Source organism: Sciurus carolinensis, chromosome 18 (assembly GCF_902686445.1).
Source record: "Sciurus carolinensis chromosome 18, mSciCar1.2, whole genome shotgun sequence".
NCBI lineage: Eukaryota > Metazoa > Chordata > Mammalia > Rodentia > Sciuridae > Sciurus > Sciurus carolinensis.
The window spans coordinates 26,991,028-27,012,196 of NC_062230.1; the positions used below are offsets into that span (position 1 = coordinate 26,991,028).

The 21,169-nt window shown below is 44.5% G+C and overlaps 1 protein-coding gene across 1 annotated transcript in view; it reads left to right on the forward strand.

Moving 5' to 3' along the window:
• The window catches only part of Pdilt (protein disulfide isomerase like, testis expressed), a 37,708-nt gene extending 18,020 nt beyond the window's left edge, over positions 1–19,688 (forward strand). The window contains exons 4-12 of the mRNA XM_047533935.1: positions 693–826; positions 1,956–2,093; positions 4,961–5,071; positions 5,156–5,281; positions 11,669–11,866; positions 14,572–14,692; positions 16,739–16,917; positions 18,317–18,406; positions 19,359–19,688. Coding sequence (XP_047389891.1) covers positions 693–826; positions 1,956–2,093; positions 4,961–5,071; positions 5,156–5,281; positions 11,669–11,866; positions 14,572–14,692; positions 16,739–16,917; positions 18,317–18,406; positions 19,359–19,592 — 1,331 coding nt within the window. The 3' untranslated portion in view covers positions 19,593–19,688. The remainder of the gene's footprint in view (positions 1–692; positions 827–1,955; positions 2,094–4,960; positions 5,072–5,155; positions 5,282–11,668; positions 11,867–14,571; positions 14,693–16,738; positions 16,918–18,316; positions 18,407–19,358) is intronic.
• The last annotated feature ends 1,481 nt before the right edge of the window (positions 19,689–21,169 follow it).

A 21,169-nucleotide genomic window follows, 5' to 3' on the forward strand; every position in this document is an offset into this window, starting at 1 on the left:
CTAATCATAACTCACATGGCTCGCCATCATGTGAAACTGACATTCCTAGGAAACACATGTGCGCACCTGTATGTGGCCTGTGTACATTCTAGCACACCGAATGTCTTCCCAGATGTGACACATGTGTCCTCGATTTAGGTGCTTGCCACCTCCAATATAATAGCTGAGAAAAGGTCCTATGACTTTAGAGGATCTTTAGGTCTCAGCTGGGGAGCTGGAGTCACAGAGGGACAACAGGATTTCCCCAAAGTCACAAAGCTATCTGGTCTTTTGATTTATATGTTAAGAAAATAAATTCATTTTCCTGTCACCTTGGAGAGTGCATGAGAAAAGAAGGTTTGACTGCTTCCTCCTAAGTTTGATCCCCAGCTTAGTTATTTGACTGACTGTTAGTCAGCTGATTCTTGATGCTCTAGAAGACTAAGAGTGTCCAGCCCCAAATGACAGCTGTGAGAGTGTAATAAAAGCAGAACATTCGGCATAGTGTCTTGCCTTTGGAAAGAGCTCAATGACATTTAGCTGCTATTATTCACGCTCATGCCTTGGAGTTTGGGGGAATGAAGAAACTGACCTTGACCTTCAAGAATGGGAACCCAAGACAAGGTACTTCTTCCAAACACATGGGGAAGATAGGCCTCGCTCCAGCTCAGGGGAGACTTCTGTGGTATCCATTGGACTATCTCTCTTTCCAGGAGTGGTGGAGTCTACAGCCTTGGTTGTTTGGCTGAGAAGACAAATTAGCCAGAGGGCATTTTTGTTCAACACCAGCAGTGATCTGGCAGATTTCGTGTCAATCAGACCCTTGGTCATCGTTGGATTTTTCCAGGTACTGGGGTCACCAGATGGGAGGTGGCTTTTCAGCTGGTGGGCTTGGGAGGAGTTGAAGTAAGGAGATTCTTCCCCTTGGGTTGTTCTGGCCCCAATCCTCCCCATCCAGGGAGCTGGCTTTCTAGGGAAGCTCCAGTGTTCAAATGTAAAAAGCAAACAAAAATGGCAGCCGAGATGTTAGGGGGAGTGAGTTAGTGAGATGGATAGGAACGGAGAGAAAGACCATGAGATGGACCTATTTATTTAATTGGTTTTAGTAGTGCAAGTAGTCTCTTGGGGTTCCCATTTAGAATGTCACAGAGTAAAGGGGTGTCCACCTTCTGCTTTAGAGCTGTTGATTTCTGTGATTCTGGCAGCACCTGCCATGTTTGGTCTCCACCAGTCTCTATTCCATGTTCTGTTCAGCAAATCATCAATGCTTCCGAGACAGGCACCCACTTGAAAATGCAGCGACTCTCATCATAAATACAATGAGGGCAGATGTTTAGGAAGAGACATAAATAAATTAGAACTGATAATGAGGTGTCCCATATTAGCTTTATATTGATTATATTATTCATATGCATACATAATTTGCAACTTGTTTTTGCTTTTAGAAAATGAGTTTCTCATGGATCTAACTCGATTACTCTACATCGATCCCTCCCCCTTGTCCCAGTAGAAAGTCACAACTTGGACTTCCTGTTCACACATGGGGAGAGTATGCTTCTTCTCCTTCCCGGTGTGTTTCCGGTCCCAGATTTCTTTTGAGCTACAGCATGAAGTTCTAAATCCTGGCCACATCTTGATACCACGTTCATATTTGTGGTCAAATCAATTGCTGATTCTGAAAGTATTAAGACTTCTGAATCCCTAGGTTATGACAGCCTTTATTTTAGTAATTGGAAAAGGTGGAGCTATTCAGTTCTCTCCACCGATCTCTGAGAATTTGCCTAACTGGGCTTTAGTCACAGCCAGGGAAGCATCCTGGCTATGAAGCTTTTAGGAAAGGGGATTCAGATGACCCAGCAAAACAACAGAACTTGAAAGGTCAGGAAGACACATTGGCTACCATTTCCACCTTCCCCTTAAATAAGCCAGATATTTTGCTTCCTATCAAATCCTTATGAACACGCTTTCCCAAACAGGACTTGGAAGAAGATGTAGCAGAATTGTTCTTTGATACGATCAAAGACTTCCCAGAGCTGGTATTTGGAGTGATGGAGATCAAAAACACCCGTGGACGTTTCAGTGTCATCCTGGACAGTGTCCTGGTGTTCAAAAAGGTAGGACTTGGATCCTATTTTTTAGTGAAGGGTCTCTAGTTCAAAGTTGTGGAAAGTGCATGTGTATATATGTGTGTGTGTGTTCGGGGGGGCTTCTGGTCCAAACTCTTGTTCTGCCACCTGTGTGCTAAGGACCATCAGGCAGGTGATCTCTGTGAAATCTCAGTTACCTGGTGTCTCCCTGGCTTTTCTGGCCAATCTCCGCTGTGTGCTGCTCCTCTTTCCTTAGCCAGCAAATGCCACCCTTTAAGGTCCATTCGCATCTGTTTGTTTTTCTTCTGGCCCGGGCTTCCCCTTCCACCCTCCATCACCAATTACCTTCTATATACGCGTGACTTACAGACATCCATCTTCAGCTAGACTTTTCTAATCTCCAGACCCTGACAAGCAGCAGCAGAGGGCGCGACACGGCTGAGCCCTGGGTCATGACCTCCCCTTCGAGTCTTCTGCCTGCTTTTACTCACTCAGTGGAGGGTGCCACTCTTAGATCTCTTCCACCCGGGGAGGCAAGCTGGAAAACTTTGGCATCACTGAACTTCTCCCTCTGCTCCACCTTTAGGACCAATCCATCACCCCAGTCCTGTCGATTTTATATCCCAAACACCTCTTGAATCTGCATTTCTCCCTGTCTCTTCTGCAATTGCCCTAAATCTCCTGCATTCTATTGCAGTAACCTCCTGCCTGATCTGCTCCGGTGCTCTCGAGAGCATTCTTCTCCAACTTCAAGACTGATGATCACCTCTCTCCTCTCTGAAAACCCTTTAATGGCTTTCAATTTTTTAGAATAAAGACAGAAATCCTTAGTGAGGTCTGCAAGATCTTCCCAGGGACCCTTCTCCGTCCCTTTCCAGGATTTAGACCTGAGATGCCCAATAAGGCAGCAGCTAGTCATTTATGACTATTAAATTTAAAACTAATTGAATTAAAAATTTAGTTCTCCAATCAAACTGGTTACATTGCAAATACTCCATAGCCATATGAATCTGCTGGCTGTTGTATCAGAGAGCTCAGACTTACAGAGCATTTTCTTCTGTTGAAAGTTCTAGACACTGGGGTCTGGTTTCTGGAAGATACTTTAGTCTCTTCCCCCAGGAAGCCAAATCTTTCCCAAATGCCATGTAACTTACAGATCTGCTGAGAGGTTCGTCACTTATCCAAAGCCACACAGAAAATGTGTGCCGCGGTACCCAGATCTGCTTGACTTACAGGAAAAGCTGTGAGCCTTCAATCTCCTCTTGGGCATGTGGAAGCCATAGAGAGGTGTTGAGCTGGTGAATAAAATAATCTGAGGGGGTGGGGGAAGGGGGTGGGGGAAGGAAAGATAGTGGACTGAGACAGACAGTATTACCCTGTGTACATGTATGATTACATGAATGGTGTGACTCTACATTGTGCCCAACCATAGAAATGAGAAGTTGTACCCCATTTGTGTACAATGAATCAAAATGCAGTCTGTAAAAAAGAAATTTAACAAAAACATAATCTGATTCTCCTTTTTGAGTGGAACAACATAGAGTTCAGAAATGGATCCAATTACATATGAAATTTTACTATAGAAGAAGGAAGGTATTTTAGATCAGTGGAGAAAATATGTAGTATTGAATGAGTGGTGTTGAGACCCTTGGTGGCCACCCAGTAAGAGGGCCAAAGCTGGATCCCAGCTCTAGGGCTGGGAGTGCAGGTTGTGGTGAGCACAGGCTTAGCACTGGCAGGGCCCTGGGTTCAGTCCCCAGCACCCGCCAATCAACCAACCCTGGCTTCACCTCTTACTAGCTGAGTAAACCTGGATGGGTTACTTCACGTCCCTATGCCTCAAATTTGCTCCAGTGCAAAGCGGGAGAAATAACAGCACATAGTTCGGTGAGATGTCATGAGGATTAAATAAGATCATCATGTAACAAGGTTGGAACTGTGGCTGGCAGAATATGAGCTCTCGAGTATTATTAAACTATGACTTCTGACCAGTAAAGAGTTGAGACTTTATCCCAGGGACAATTTGGTGCTATTAAGTGTTTGAGCGAGAAAATGATTATAATCAGATTTGTGTCCAAACAACATCATTCTGGCTGAAATGTGGGGAAATGGATTGGAGTCCAGCAAAAGAAGAGGCCAGGTCAGTGGGAGGCCACTGCAGGTGTCCAGGTGAGAGGTCTGGACCAAGGTGGGTGTGTGGTGGAGATGAAGAGAAGAAGGTGGAATAGAAATTCGGACATAGCTGCCGCTTCTCCTTCTCCCAGAGACTTCAGTCCTGGGCTACCAAGAATCAAATCAGTTTCTGTTAGTCCAGATCCTTCTGAGAAGGAGTTACCAAGCAGGGTGAGAAATGCAAAATATTTATTAGGGAAAATGCCTCAGAAGGAAATCAAAGAGGTAGGGGAAACTCTGAGGGGCATTAGACCATGGAGATGGTCTGACCCTTTGGAAGGAAGGAGGGAAGGCAGGAAGGAAGGGAGGGAGGGAGGGAGGGAGGGAGGGAGGCATGGGTGGCAGCAGAGTCCAAGAGGGTTCATCAGGATTGTCCATCAGGGAACCTGATGCCCAGGGTCACTGGTTGGCACTAGGGTGCTACACCCTGCTCGGCCTTGGCACAGACATTCTGATGGATTCAGAGCCCAGCAGCAGTATCAGTCAATCAGACTCCAGGTTTATAGGTCTGAGATTTTCATGGCTACCACAGCCGTACTCCACCCGCAGGCCAATCGGCTCAGTGGTTGGTATTTATCAGGTAAATGGATTATGTATCATACACCTGCCTCTGCCCTGGCCTTTCCTTGCCATCCCAGGGCAAGATGGCACTGTTTGAATGCATTAAATGACTATATCAAGGAAGCTACTGCCCTCCAAATGATTCTCTTCTTTGGCTCAAGGGAAGAATCGCGAAACGCCAAGAGCTCATTAATGACAGTAACAACAAACAGGACCTCCAACAGATCATAAAAGAGCACCTTACAGATTTTGTGATTGAATACAACACTGAGGTCAGTAAGCAGAGGGTCCCCGGGAGACGGACAGCTGGGGTGACTGTGTAGGTCTGCGATGACGTGTTTTCCTTGGAATTTCAGAGCAAGGATCTGATTTACGAAATGCGCGTCTTCAGTCACATGCTGCTCTTCATCTCCAAAACCTCCGAGGCATACGGTGTCATAATCCAGCATTATAAAATGGCATCGAAGGAGTTCCAGAACAAGGTTTGGAGAATGGGCCTTTGCTCTTTGGGGCTTTTGGATGGGGATGCCAATCATGCAGACTGTGAGGTCATTCGCCTGCCCTGCTTATTATAAATTCAGTCGGGAATGATTTGCATATTGATTTCCTTATTTGCCTATATCAATACTATGCATTATTTACTTTTTAATTTTAAATAGGCCTCCTTGGTTATTCTGGCCCAGCCTCTCCTCCTTTTTGGCTAAGCTCATACTCCTCCTTCACTCATCTTTTTAATCAGGCCACTGTGGGAACGTGACGTTTTGATGGACCATCTGTACTAATGGGGGGGGGATTGCAATATGGGAGCAGTTAGCTGGGAGACGAGGGGGAAAGAAGACCAGTCCTGCCTGAAATTCAGGCATACGCAAAGCCTGCAGGCATGAAGCAGCATGCACTGGCAAATAGTCGCTGAGATTCTGGACTTAATAGACTCCAATTCAAATCCTCTCCCTCTTATAAGCTATGTTGTCTTAAGCGTGTTTCTTAACCTCTCAGCCTCAGGATCCTCCTATGGGAAATGAAGACTTGTAAGATGAATTAGAAAGTCTATGTGTAAAGCAATCAGCAAAAATCTAATACGTGGAGCTTGTGATTACTGTCACCGTTATCATCGTGAGACAAATCAGCTTCTCCTGAGGTCTATACCTACACATCATGTACTAACCTGCCTAGAATCTGGGGACTCTTCCCAATTACTCTCTTAATTTTTATAAGAAGTATGATAATAGCAAGTTTTTTATGTAAATTATTCCAAAATTTTAAAATTTTTGTTCTAGTTAGTTATATCTGATAGCAGAATGCATTTTGATTCCTTATACACAAATGGAGCACGACTTTTCACTTCTCTGATCATATATGATGTACAGTCACACCATTTGCGTACTCATACATGTACATAGGGTAACGATGTCTGTCTCATTCCACCATCTTTCCTACCCCCATCCCCCTCCCCTCCCCTCATTTCCCGCTACACAATCCAAAGTTCCTCCAGTCTTCCCTAACCCTCCCGCCCCCCGCCCCCAGTTATGTATCAGCATCCACTTATCAGAGAAAATATTTGGACTTCGGTTATTTGGGACTGGCTTATCTTGCTTAGCATGATATTCTACGACTCCATCCATTTACCTGCAAATGCCATAATTTTATTCTTCTTTACAGCTGAGTAATAGTCCATTGTGTATATATACATCATAATTTCTTTATCCATTCATCTGTTGAAGGGCATGTAGGTTGGTTCCACAATCTAGCTGTTGTGAGTGTGCTGCTTTAAATACTGATGTGGCTGCATCAATAGCCACAATACACTGTAGTATTTTAAGTCCTTTGCGTAGAGGCCAAGGAGTGGGATAGCTGGGTCAAATGGTGGTTCCATTCCAAGTTTTCTAAAGAATCTCCATGCTGCTTTCCAGAGTGGCTGCACTAATTTGCAACCCCACCAGCAATGTATGAGTGTACCTTTTTCTCCACATCCTCGCCAACACCTATTGTTGCTAGTATTCTTGATAATCGCCATTCTAATTGGGGTGAGATGGAATCTTAGGGTAGTTTTGATTTGCATTTCTGTTATTACTAAAGATGTTGAACTTTTTTTCATATATCTGTTGATTGCTTGTAGATCTTCTTCTGTGAAGTGTCTGTTCATTTCCTTAGCCCATTTGTTGATTGGATTATTTGTATTTTTGAAATTAAGTTTTTTGAGTTCTTTATAAATTCTGATGATTAGTGCTCTATCTGAAGTGCCTGTGGAAAAGATTTCCTCCCACTCTGTAGGCTCTCTTCACACTATTTATTGTTTCCTTTGCTGAGAGAAAGCTTTTTAGTTTGAATCCATCCCACTTATTTATTCTTGATTTTAATTCTTGTGCTTTGGGAGTCTTGTTAGGAAAGTCTGGTCCTAAGCCAACATGATATGAGGATTTGGGCCTACTTTTTCTTCTATTTGGTGCAGGGTCTCTGGTCTAATTTCTAGGTTCTTGATTCATTTTGAGTTGAGTTTTATGCAGTTGAGTTTTATCCATTTTGCTACATATGGATTTCCAGTTTTCCCAGCACCATTTGTTTAAGAGGCTATCTTTTCTCCATCGTGTTTTTGGCACCTTTGTCTAGTATGAGAAAACTGTATTTATGAGGGTTTGTCTCTGTGTCTTCTGTTTTGTACCATTGGTCTACCTGCCTATTTTGGTGCCAACACCATGCCATTTGTGTTACTATTGCTCTGTAGTATAGTTTAAGTTCTGGTATTGTGATGCCTCCTGCTTCACTCTTCGTGCTAAGGATTGCTTTGGCTATTCTGGGTCTCTTATTTTTCCAAATGAATATCATGATTGCTTTCTCTATTTCTATGAGGTACATCACTGGGATTTTAATTGGAATTGCATTGAATCTGTATAGAGCCTTTGGTAGTATGGCCATTTTGACAATATTAATTCTGCCTATCTAAGAACATGGGAGATCTTTCCATCTTCTAAGGTTTTCTTTAACTTCTTCTTTAGTGTTCTGTAATTTTCAATGTAGAGGTCTTTCACCTCTTTTGTTAGATTGATTCCCAAGTATTTTTTCTTTTGAGGCTATTGTGAATGGAGTAGTTTTCCTAATTTCCCTTTCAAAGGATTCATCACTTATGAATAGAAATGCATTAGATTTATGAGTGTCGATTTTATATTCTGCTACTTTGAATTCATTTATTAGTTCTAGAAGTTTTCTGGTGGGAATTTTTTGGATCCTCTAAATATAGAATCATGCTGTTGGCAAATAGTGATAGTTTGAGTTCTTCTTTTCCTATTCATATTCCTTTAATTTCTTTTGTCTGTCTCAATGTTCTGCCTAGAGTTTCAAGGACAATGTTGAATAGAAGTGGTGAAAGAGGGCATCCCTGCCTTGTTCTAGTTTTTAGAGGGAATGCTTTCAATTCTTTTCCATATAGAATGATGCTGTTCTTGGCCTTAGCATAGACAGCCTTTACAATGTTGAGATATGTTCTTACTATCCCTATATTTTCTAGTGTTTTAAACATGAAGGGGTGCTGTATTTTATCATATGCTTTCTCTGCATCTGCTGAAATGATCATATGATTCTTAACTTTGTCTATTGACGTGATGAATTATTTATTGATTTCTGGATGTTGAACCAACCTTGCATCCCTGGGATGAACCCCACTTGATCATTGTGCACTATCTTTTAAAATATGCTTTTGTTAAGAATTTTTGTGTTTATGTTCATCAGGGAGATTGGTCTGAAGTTTTCTTTCCTTGATGTGTCTTTGTCTGGTTTTGGTATCAGGGTGATACTAGCCTCACAGAATGAGTTTGGAAGTTTCCTCATTTTCTATTTCATGGAATACTTTGAGGAGTATTGGTATTAGTTCTTCTTTGAAGGTCTTGTATAACTTGGCTGAGAATTCTTCTGGTCCTGGGCTTTTCTTGGTTGGTAGGCTTTTGATGGCATCTTCTATTTCATTGCTTGAATTGATCTGTTTAAATTGTGTATGTCCCCCTGATTCAGTATGGGTAGATCATATGTCTCTAGAAATTTGTCAGTGTCTTCAAGATTTTCTGTTTTGTTGGAGTATAGGTTTTCATGTAATATAAATTATTCTGAAATAAAAAAAATAAAAACTTTTAAACCTAAATTAAACAGAGAATAAAGCCAAGTGTGTTAGTCAGCTTTTTGTCACTGTGACCAAAATACCTCACAAAAACAACTTAAAGGAGGAGGAAAAGTTCATTTGGGCTTGTGGTTCCAGATGTTCAGTCCATGGTGGGCTGAGTCCATTGAGCTGGACCCAAGGTGAGTTGCAGTTTCCCCCCTATAGTGACCCTGCAGGTTTCCAAAACCTATTCTTTAAGGGGGACATCAATATTAGCAGCACCCAGTACAGACAATATGCAGCCCTAAACCAAAGAGGCCCTATGAAGATGTTAACAGTATTGTCATAATAAACAGAGAGGATGAGTTCAATTATTATCTGTAGTATAACAAATATATTTGCAATGAGGTTTGCAGTTTCTAATGGTGGACAAAGAGGATGGGGAGGGATGTAGGATGTAACTGTTAATGGGATAAAAAAGAGTATATAGAAGTACTAGATCATAGGAAGAGTGAATGCAGAATCAAAAGAAGTTGGTTGTTAGCATGAAAAAGGGAGAAAGAGACTCTGAGGAAACAGGTAAACAAAAGGAAAATAGAGTGAGAAAAATAAAGAAATAAAAACTTAAAATTTTTCATTCAAAAAGGAGAAATAAATCTACACTATAACAGTCATATACTATTCAAACCTCCCAATCTTCGGTAGCCTGAAGCATGAGAGGTACCTGACAATGAGCTTCCAGTCTCCATCAGGTGTCTCAGGATGGGATTGGCCCCACCTAAAGATGGCAGCTTCTGCTTCCAGGATAATCCAAGATGGCTGCACTGGCTTCCAAACACATTGGCAAGTGGGGAGTTGCAGTACGGGGCGTGGGTGCCGAGTCCGTATGGGGTGCATTTGGTAGGGCCGGGGATCCTGGAGGCGGGGTGCAGTCAGTCAGGCCAGGGGTCCTGCAGGTCCCAGTTGTTGTCCCCAAATGGCAGCAGCCACGAGTAACCAAACCTGTGGGTACTGTGACAGTGGACTTCCAGGGCAACAGCAGGGAGCTGGCGATCTGCTGGTAGTCTGTGAGAGTTCTGCAGGCTACCAGTGGATGGTCAGCGGGTGGACCTCAGGCAGTGGGTGATGGGTAGGTGAAAGGCAGGCGATGGGCAGGCAAGAGGCAGGCAAACGGGCAAATGGTGGATGATAGGCAGCAGTCAGTGAATAATCTGCACTCAAAAAGTAGGCGATATGCCGGCAGACTGCAGGTGATCAAGGTGGACAAATGGGGTAAACAGCAGGGGATCCATGGGCAGCAAAGACTGCCTCACAGAGAAACAGAGTTTCCTCTGCTTGAAACCCGAGTTACAGAGTAACAAGGAACGCAGCCTCCCTCTAGTCCACCATCTTCTTGGCCAAACTATCTTTCAGGTTATTCTTTTAACTCTTTGATCCAGCTGGGATTTATTTTAGGCATAGGTTGAGAGATGAGGATCTGAATTCTCTTTTCCCTAATTAGTGATCTTTCCAAATGCCAATTATTGGGCCAAAGATACACAGTAGGACTAATATTGACTATATAGTTATACTAATAAGTTATACCCCCAGGTCCACCTCACGGCCTCGGGACTCCAGCCCCAGCGTGTCCAAGGTGGCCAGTACTTCTTGGAAGTACATGAGGGTGGCTTCACAGGCCTGCTTTGTCTTTCACTCTCCCTGGGGCCTAGAAGAGAGGGGCACACTGTGGAGGCCTTCATCTTACAATGGATGACTGACCTGGACCGTGGGATCTGCAGGGCTCTAACTTGTCCTTTGCTTCCTCTCCTAATTTCCTCTGCAACCAGAGTGACCGGGCTTATCATGTTTCATGGGCCTCCCATTACATCCAAACCCAGCCCAAGCTCTCTCCTGGACCACCATCCTCACCGCTGACCGCCTCTAACCTGGTCTCCCAGGACACTGTCCCTCGTGGTGTTGAAGTCACAATGGTTTTCCTGTCCCTAGAACATTCTGAGCTCTATGTTTGCTTTGCCACCAGGCCTTTGGGTTGACAGTGTCCACCATGTGGATCACTGTTCCTGGGTTGGGTACTCATCACTCAGGTCCCAGGCAAAGTGTCACCTCCTTAGATTCTCCTCCTGATCATCTTGCTTCCTCTTCTGTGCACTCTATGCCACGCCCCTGTTCTGTTGTCTGTCCATCATTGCTCTCTGGATTTATTAGTTTGTTTACTCAGTTGTCATCTGTCCATTAGAACATCAGCTCCGCCATGGTCAGGTAGTCCGCTTCCAGCAGTGTGGTATCTCCTGTGCTCAGTAAAATTCCTAGTACGTGGTCTGTACCGGATGAGTCTTTGTTGCATGAATAAGTGAGTCATGTCATGGGTTTCTTTTATAAATTTGGATAATAACAAGAGTTGGCGCACTCTGAACATTTTCTACCTGCCCTTCACTGAACTAAGCCTTTCCATGGTTTCCTTGTTTGATTCTCACAGGGACCCTCTAAGGCAGGTACTATTTGCGTCACCATGTTACAGATAAGGAAACTGAGGTGCAGATGAAGACGGAACCTCAGGACTTCCTGACTTCCTAAAGTTGTGTGGATGGTACACAGCACGAGACGCTGAAGCCTGGCTGACAACTGCTACCTGTCTTGCATTTTGGTGTGGGGCTGACTTTACTGTCCTTCGGAGGGTCTCCAGGCACCCCACTGTCTCCATTGCATTAGTCCACAGCCTTAAAGCAGTTTCTCTCCCTTAGCAAAAGGTCCAGAGAGACAAGGCTTTTGTTTCATTTGGCAGATCCTTTTCATCCTTGTGGACACAGACCAACCGAAAAACAAGCGTGTCTTTGAGTACTTCCGGGTCTCGGAGTTCAATATACCATGTGTCCAAATCCTAAACTTGAGTTCGGATGCCAGATACAAAATGCCTTCAGATGAGATAACCTATGAAAACCTCAGGAGATTTGGCCGCAGCTTCCTAAGTAACGCTGCCAAGGTAAGCGTGCTCTGAGGTAAGTTTCATCCAGAACCTCAGAAATCATTCCTTTCCTGGAATATTGCTGCCATTGGCTGCCTGAATGAAGAAGCAGAATAAAGGTCAACCTCTTGGCTCAGTGTGGGGAAATCTCCCCATTTTCCCCACCTGGAATCTATCCAACTTTTAACTATCCTGAATTTATAATCCCACCCTTCATTCTTGAGTTGTTGAGTAAATTTCCAATAAAAATGGCAGGCACTGTGGAGAGCTAACTAGAAAGGAGGGTCGTAGCCCCTTATATGAGATCTACTTGGTCCAAAGGTAGATACTTGAACTAGAACAGACAAAGCAATCAGGATTTAACCTCAAAATATTTTAGGAAACTTCTGGTTGGGTGAGGGTAGGAGGGGATCTATGTTGTTGAAAGGAGAGACTCAGAAAGGTAGTTGTTTTAGTCAACTTTGCATCACTGTGACCAAAAGACATAACAAGAACAATTTAGAAGATAAAAAAGCTTTCTTAGCTCACACAGAGGTTCAGCCCATGGTCAGTTGACTCCATAGCTCAACTATGGGCCTGAGGTGAGACAGAGCATCATGGTAGAAGGGTGTGGAAGAGGAAAGCAGCTCAGGACACAGCAACGAGGAAGCAGAGAGAGCTCTGTTACCAGGGGCAGAATTTAAACCCCAAAGGCACACCCCCAGCGACCCACCTCCTTCGGCCACATCCTACCTGCCTACAGTTGCCACTCAGTTAATCCATCAGTAGATTATAGCTCCCATAATCTAACCACGTCACCTCTGAGCATTCTTGCATTGTCTCACACATAAGGTGACTCTGCATCTCCAAACCATAACAAGAGTCGCATAACACATCGTCACCCACTGGTTATTGACAACTGCTGTCTCCTCAACTACTCTGCTGAGTAAGGGAACCTGTTATTTTCCAAACTGGGAATCAATTGAGAGTAAAGAGAGTAAAACATTCATCAAAAAATATTCTGGAATAACGAGTAAATCCAGACAATCCAGACAACCCAACCTCTATAGGCACCTCCCTCGGAGTGCTTCCATGCTTTCTGTCCCCTAGGACTGCTTCGTCCCCTGTTGCCTCTTCAAGGAGAAGCTGTTCCTCTTTCATGTATAACATCATCATGGGCCAAGTGGGAAGGCTGGTGTTCTTATTGTTACCTCCAAAACATTCCTACTCCTTCTACCTTCAAAAAACCCTCTATTCTTTAGAGACCATGCTTTTGGACTTTAGATCACTTATTTTCCTCTCCTGGCTGCTGTGCTGTGATGGTCTCCCCTTCACTCTCTGAGGATATGATCTCCTAGCTGCCCTCTTGCCTGCCACACCTGTTCTGCCATCATTTCCAGAGACGTCCATAGCTGATACCCTTTTCCCGCAGCTGCTGAGTCAGCCTCCATGTCGTCTCAGCCTCTATTCTCAGGGCTACAGTTAGAAACAGCAGCTCCTGCAAATGCCTCGTGCGTGTCCAGGTTTCCATCTTTTCAGTTCCCTCCTCTGTAACCTGCATTCCTACCATTCCTCATGCTTCCCCTGGCCTCCAATCTCCTGATCCCATTTCTCAGTCTCTTTAGTACCATCCTCCATTGAACTCGGATTCCACTCTTGTTGCTCTGTCAATTCCTTTTTCTCCTTCATCTTCCACCACCTTCATACCCTGTAGTCCTCACCAGGTAAAATTCCAACTCTAGTTGGTCCCACTTAGCTTCCCTGCTGATACTAGAGGAAAACATGGTCATGGAGCTGGATGGCAACAGAGTCATTAACCAAAACTTCCGTGGGCTCAGAAACATCCTGGCACCTCTGTATGAATTTCTCTTAGTGTGTCCACTCTTTTGATCTTTGAGTCTATTCCACCTTCTTCCCCATTTCTACATTCACTCTTAGCTGAGAGTTCTACCCATACCTCACAAAGAAAAGAGAAGTCTCGACCTCCCATTTCCCATCACCCTATCTCCACACCTAACTGGGACTTGGTCCTTCCTCTCTCTCTCTCTCCCAGTTACATCTGAGGAGAGATGTCTCTTTCCCTCTCAAAGGCCAACATGGCCTCCTGTGCCCCTTGACATGAGGTGCCTAATCTATCCCATTCCTAGTTCTCCGCCATTTTCACCACTGCCCATCTTCCATGCCCAGGACACACCTCCTTCACACTCCCACTGAAGAAATTTTTAAATGCCTTCCAGATGCTGGTGTTGGAGTGAGGGAGGGCATTGTGGGAGAAAGAGCTGGTGAATTGGGCAGAGGCCAGAGAGCAAGGCCTCATAGCACCGTCAAGATTCATTTATCTTAAGGGCAATGAGAAGCTGGAAACAGCCCTACTTGTAGAAAATGAAGGTAGGGAGAAAGAACTGGAGGAAATGCAGGGAGAACACTAGGGGTCTCTTAGAGTGATGCAGGTGAGAGACGTAGGCCAACTGGACTACGGTAGTAACGAAGCTAATGAAGAAAAGGGTGTAGATACAAGGGCCATGCATGAGGCAAAAGTTGCACAGAAAAATGTGGCCTGGGATTTTGAACACTTCTTTGAACAGATGCAAGGGCTGAGTTCATTCTTTCATTCATTTGTAAACCACTGATTGAGGTCCTACTATGTGCCAGGCAGTGGTTACTCAATGACAAGAGAAGAAGACTCTTTTATGATATTCCATCCCTTTCTGGACACAGTTAGACCTCTCAAATTTGCTTCCTAGAAACATCAGTCCAGCGAAGAGATTCCAGATTATTGGGATCAGGGTCCAGTTAAGAAGCTTGTGGGGAAGAACTTCAATGTGGTCGTCTTTGACAAAGAAAGGGACGTTTTTGTGATGTTCTGTAAGTACCTCCACAGAGGCCGTGGCAGGCTCAGGGACCCAAGGGTACTTTTCAAGTGTTGCTCCTGAATCTTTGAGCTCTGCAATCTCCAAAACCTATGGACGCACCGCACCCTACCAATGATGGTTTGCAGACACCCAAAGAGATTGGATCAAGATGCTATTGGCTACACTGCAACGCTGTCCCCCGCAAATCTAATTCTCAGAATGTATGACATGCCTTCCACCTCCAGGCCTGTGGCTATTTGCAACAATAATAATGCCGATGGCTCATGTGGTTTCATTGAACACCTCATGCTGAGTCATTGCTGAGTCATTTAATCCTTACCAACCAACATCCTTCTGAAAGTAGCTACCAGTATCCACCATTTGCAGTCCGACTGCAGCGCCTTCACCACATACCCCTCTCTCTCTTGCGTGATTTTGGCAGAACCTATACTGCTGTACAGAGTACAGAGTTCCCTTGCTTTGGGCTTTATGGGACTTATCCAATGGCCCTTTGGAGGTGGAGACCCAAAGTCTTCCTGTAAAGACTTGGCACAGTGTCTGGTGTAAACACAGTAGACAACAGCCATTTTCGATGTTATTATTCCTATTATTATTTCCAACACTTATCTAAGTTAGGACTATTGCCCTAACTTTTCCATGGTTTCTGGTTTGCATATGAGATCCAAAGCTAGAGGCCGTCTCTTCTACCATGAGACACTGAGGAAGCTGACTCTGAAGTTACTTCAGGCATCTTTTAAACAGGCATCTCTTTCACCATTCAGTGAGCACTTATTGTGAGTCAGGCATGTAAGGTGTGTAACAATGAACCTGTGGGGAAGGGATGGTGGTTTTCTCCATGATACAGGGACCCTACCCTCGTCACACAGTAAGTCCTAATGTTCCAAGCAAGCTTTGTGCCATTGCTGGATTAAGTGCATCATACAGTTCTTTGACAGTCTCTCTGAATTGATCTCTTGTTCATAGAGCAAGGTATTGCAGGTCTGAGGCTGAATCACCACCATCTGCAGCCCGCAAATGAGAGGCGGGGATGGCTTTTCTGCATTTACCTGATGCCCAGAGTTCTAAGAACACTCATTTAGTTCTGATAAAAGGCCAAACTAACCTCATTTTCTTGGAAGTACAGCTGTCTGATTGGCCCCGTGGAGCTGTGGGCATTATGCACCCTGCTGTTCTGACCCAGGGTATGCTGGGTTCCCAGGATGCACTGGGGTTGGCAGCAGGCAGTGGGTGGCCACAGAGGCACATATTTGTAAATGGAAGATGATCATGTAGAGGTGGCCTTTAAGGGGTCTTTAAGGCCATTCCTCTCTCAGGACAGAAACTGAGCTCTGAGCTTTGAGGCAGGACAGCAGGTGAGATTGGGCCTTCCTGGTGTCGCCTGGTCTCTGGCTTCCCTCTGGAGGGCCTGGCACCTGGGCCACACTCAAAGCTCAAAGAACCATCTGGGGACAAAGTGCTGTCCCCTTCCCAGGAGTAGCCACACTGTCATCCCTTTTGGAACACCTGTTCATTTTGTGGCCATGTTCTCCTCCAAGGACTGAAAGGCATATTTATAATGTTGTGTCTTGTCATGTTCTATTTGTAGTACAATGACTTTAAGTCCAAGTGACCTGTCTTCGAATTTCTTCTGCTTAATTACTGGTTGACCTTGGGCCAGTAGCTTAACTTCCAATTGAAAACCCCTGGGCTAAAATCCACCCCTCACACACACCTCCCTCTCTCTCTCATGTGAGTTTTGGTAGAACATGAGGAATCATCTAGCTTACATATTTTTCTTGGAAAGGGAAGGAATAAAAGAGAAAAAGAAAAATAAGAGAAGACAATGCTAATGTGCCTAAAGTGTTAGTGTTTGGGTTGAAGGTGACTAGGCCAACTTTCTTCTAATTCATTGAATATAATGATCAGGTACTGTGACAAGTGTAAAAGTAACCCTATAAATAAGAGTGCAAATCAAAAAGCAGCCGCGCCAGGAGTAGAAGATGGTGGGCACGGGATGGCATCATCTTCCAGAGCCTGAGCCCAGGACCCTCTCTTGCAGATGCACCGTGGTCTGAGAAGTGCCAGGTACTCTTCCCAGTGCTGGAGGAGCTGGGCAGAAAGTATCAAAACCACTCCACGGTCACCATCGCCATGATCAACATCATGGCAAATGACATCCAGCTGACTCCATTGGACCGGTACCCATTCTTCAGACTTTTCCCCACCGACTCTCAACAGGTCAGGGGGCTCTTTGGATCCACATAATTGAAAATGTTCCTATGTCATCACCAGTTTCTCCCTATCTCCAGCTCTGCCATCTGCCAAACCAGCTTCATTCTCTGCTCCTGTCCCTATTACCCTCTCATGTTCAGGTTCAAAGGATATCTGTCAGTAGCTGCCACTCAAGTCCTAAGGCTCGCTATACTTATGTGCAACTGAGGTCAGTTGTTCGTGCATGACCACAGTGGCCAAGCGGGTATGGATGTTTTGATTGGTCAGGAATAAGTGACTTCCTTTAATATTGAGACTGATCTCTACTGAGACTATATGGAAAAGGGTGGGAAATAAGGTGGAAGATCTCTGTGGGAATGTTGGGATGGAACATGGGCAGATGAAGGGAGAATGTGCAGTAGAGACAAATAATCAGTGCCTTGTACATCTTGGGACTAGTCATCCACCAATCCTCACCAGTGTTGATGGAGCACACCCTCCATGACACTTGGCAATGTAGGGAACTATGTCAATCAAAGAAATGTGAGCCAAGGTCCCTGTTCCTGAGAAGAGTGTGGCTGAGCGGGAAGGAGGAGTCATCCTGGTCTGGGTCCATCTGTAAGTGTGACTGGGTTGCAGGAGAGGGACAGATTCTGGAGGGCAGATATGGCAGAAGTCTTCATGGAAATGTGGGACTCTGGAGAATGGGGAGGATTTCAATCAGACTAGAGGAGGGGTGGGGAACTATAGACAGGATGACACAGCACTGTGAAGGAGATGCCATCTTGGGGCAGAAGATGCTATGGGAAGGTGGTTTAAAAGAGGGTGGTCTGAGGGAATGAGGCCAAGGGTCCCCACTCTTGAGTTACCTGCAAAGGGATTTAGACAACCAGGGGTCAGTAAGTCACTTCTTAACCTTCCTAAAGACTGAAAGAGAACAGGGAACTAGTGATGACTGAGCACGAACCATGTGCAAAATAACTTGTAAAACAACAACTAGTATTGTCATTGATGTAGTATTAATAATAACCATAGCAAATAGTGATAATACTATGAGCCAGTCCCTGTTTTAAGCATTTTTCATATATTAACTCATTTAATACTTCTAACAATATTGTGAAGTAGGTACTGGTATTGACTCCACATTAAAGATGAGCAAACTGAGGCAGAGAGCTTCAGCAAGCAGATCACATCACTAAGTAAAGCAACCTAGCAGCTAAGTCCTGGAAGTATGCTTTTATAGTCCATGCTTGAACTGCTGTGTTACGATCCTATGATGGAAGAATATTTATTATCCTTATTTTATAATCATGGTAATGGAGACTCAGAGAGGTTGAGGAACCCAGGTTATTAGGAATTTCTAACAATCCACAAATGACTTGCAGGAAGAGGCTCCCATCCTAACACTGTTCTGTTTTCTTCCCAGGCTGTGGTGTATAAGGGTGAACACACCGTGAAGGGTTTCTCTGACTTTCTGGAAAGCCATATCAAGGTTAGGATTGAGGATGAGGATGAGGTAAGAGGCATCAGCAACTTTCTGGATGATTCTATCCTACACATAATGATCAGGAACTTGATGGACTAGAAAAAAGTGGGCCAAGAGTTCCACAAGCTCATGCTGTCAGAGGATGGTTGAGGATGGATGGACACTCACCCATTTTGGGTGACTTTCTTGGTCACCCTTATTCCAAGGGCATCTGCTATTAGGAAGTAGAAAGGGCAGACTTAAGAAACACTAGAAAAGTCAAGGCTCTGAGGTTACACACAGCAACTAAGGTTTTTTCCCTTGGTCCACTTCTCTGAGATGCCAGCCAAATGTCTCCCTGGGATTTTCCCCTTTGGTGCTATCATTTTAGCATGGGACCACAGTCCCTCTTTTTCCCTTAGTGAGGTCATCTTCTAGAAGGTATCATCTGAATTAGTTAGGACTCTTTCTGTTACCAATGTCAACAACGGGATTTAATTCATGTAACTGGTAAAACATCTGGCATGGATGGATCCAGAATCTCAAATTTGCTTTCTGTCTTCCCATCTCTGGTTTCTTTAATGATGGCTTCCTTCTCAAGCAGTTATCTCCCCATAGAACATCAAAGATTATCCTACAGCTCCAAACTAATTACTTCTTAGAAGCCTCAGTAATGTTCTGGAATGGGATCTCATTAGCTAACCCTAGATCATGGGCCCACTCTACCTGGAGGTAGAGGAGGGGCAGTCACAACTAAGGACTTAGAGTAGAAGAAGGGTAGTTCTCCCAAAGATCCTATTCCCAGAGGGACAAAAACACATTTGGGCACTTTAGCACTAAAGGCAAGTGGACCTTTTGTGTCTGTGAAGGACCCTCTAAGCCAAAGATTGATTCTCCCTGGGCATGTTCAGAAAAGAGTCTTGAGAATTACAGTGTCAGTTATCACATAGATTTCTTTATCCCCTTTCCCCTCCCTCTCTTCCTTCCTTCTTTTCTTTGATAGCTATTATCCATTGAACAAAATGAAGTGATAGAAGAGGAGGTATTAGCTGAAGGAAAAGAAGTACCTTCTATGGAGAAAGAATTACCTGAGGTGCAGGTGCCAGAGCAGGAGAACGTGACCACGCTGGAAGAGCCAGTAGGGCAGGAGATACCAGCTAAGAAAGAGGAGGTAGTCACAAAGCCAAAAGGATCTCCAAGACCAGAGAAGAAACCAAAACTCAAGGATGAACTTTAGGGTTTCCAAAACCAGGAGGAAGGGGCCCATGTTTCAGGTCCTGGCATCATTTCTGAGTGGATCTACTCCCAGTAATATATCATTATGATGGTGTATAGGTGGGTGCTGGAGAATAAAGCCCCTTAATGATATTGGCCCTGGTCTACTCATTACCTCTTTTTTCTGGTTGATGCTGACTTTGGAGAGTTACACATGGCTGTGAGATAAGCTGCAACATTTAATAAATGTTTACACACTCATTCATCTAATTCTAGAACACCACTGGAGGCTGGGTTTCTTTATCCCCATTTACAGATAAGGAAACCAAGGAACAAAGAGGTTAGGCAACCAGTCAGGATCACACAGCTAGAAACTCTGCACTTAACCACTATGCCTACCACTTCCTACCAGATTGGAGTTCCAGGAGTTTGACTAAACCTTCCAAATGCAATCAACTGATTGACTTATGCTGCATTTTGGCACAGTGAGAAATCGATCCAACAAGATTATCCCCAGATTTCCACAAGTGACCTGCTCACTCAAGCAATTGTGTTGAAAGAGCATCCTCCATGGGCAGCTTTCCTTTTACTACCATAAAGGTTATTTAACAATCCACATGATTCCACCCACTTCCTTCCATGTGGCCCCACCCACTTCCTTCCATGTGACATCACTCATTTCCTTCCCTGTGGCCCCACCCACTTACTTCCTTGTGATTTCACTCACTTCCTCCCATGTGGCCCACCCACTTCCTTTCTTTTGGATCCACCCACTTCACTCCTTTTCCGCCAGTCACCCTCCATTTTTCAGCTGCAGAAGTCTCATAATTCATCTTTCCTGCCACTCTGTACCTCTTTTCTCCCCCCCATCAAATTTCATATTCATACAATTGCTGGGGTGATCTTTTAAAAAACCGCAGCTCCGAGTCTTCAAACTCTGCCATTTCAGCCCCATAGTGGCATCTTTATTGCTTTTAGGATAAAATTCAGTCTGCTTACCTATCTGCAAGGTCCTGGACGGTTCCCCCTGCAGATCTCTTCTCCTCTTCCTGCTATCTCACTTTCTAGGCCCCAGTCACACTTCTCCTCAATTCTTTGAACAAGCCAAACTCTCCTTGCAGTATTCCCTTTGCCTAAGATGCACTCTCCTCAGAGTACACTCCCCACCCCCACCTGGCTCTTCATAGAGCTGCAAGCATCATTCAAATCTCAGCACAGGCATCCTCACCTCAAAGAAGCCCTTGTGGACACTAATATTGGAATATTTGATACTAATATTTGAATTATATCATTGGGCAATTGTGTGCTGCCTGTCCCCACTCCCTGACCCAGGATGACAGCCCCATGAAAGAGGGCACGTGTCTCTTCTTTCTTGCTGTGTTCCCAGTACCTAGGATTCTGCTTGGTATGTGGCCAATGCTCACTAAATGTCCATGGACCAAATACCTATCTCAGGCAGCACCCTGTCTCCCAGAGAGACGTGATTTCATGGTCACCCCAAAAGGAAGAGATGAGGACAGTGTCTTCAGATCCAAATCAGAGCCGGTATTTGTTTCCTGCCGTTGCTCTGACAAGTTAACACAGACTTCATGGCTCAGC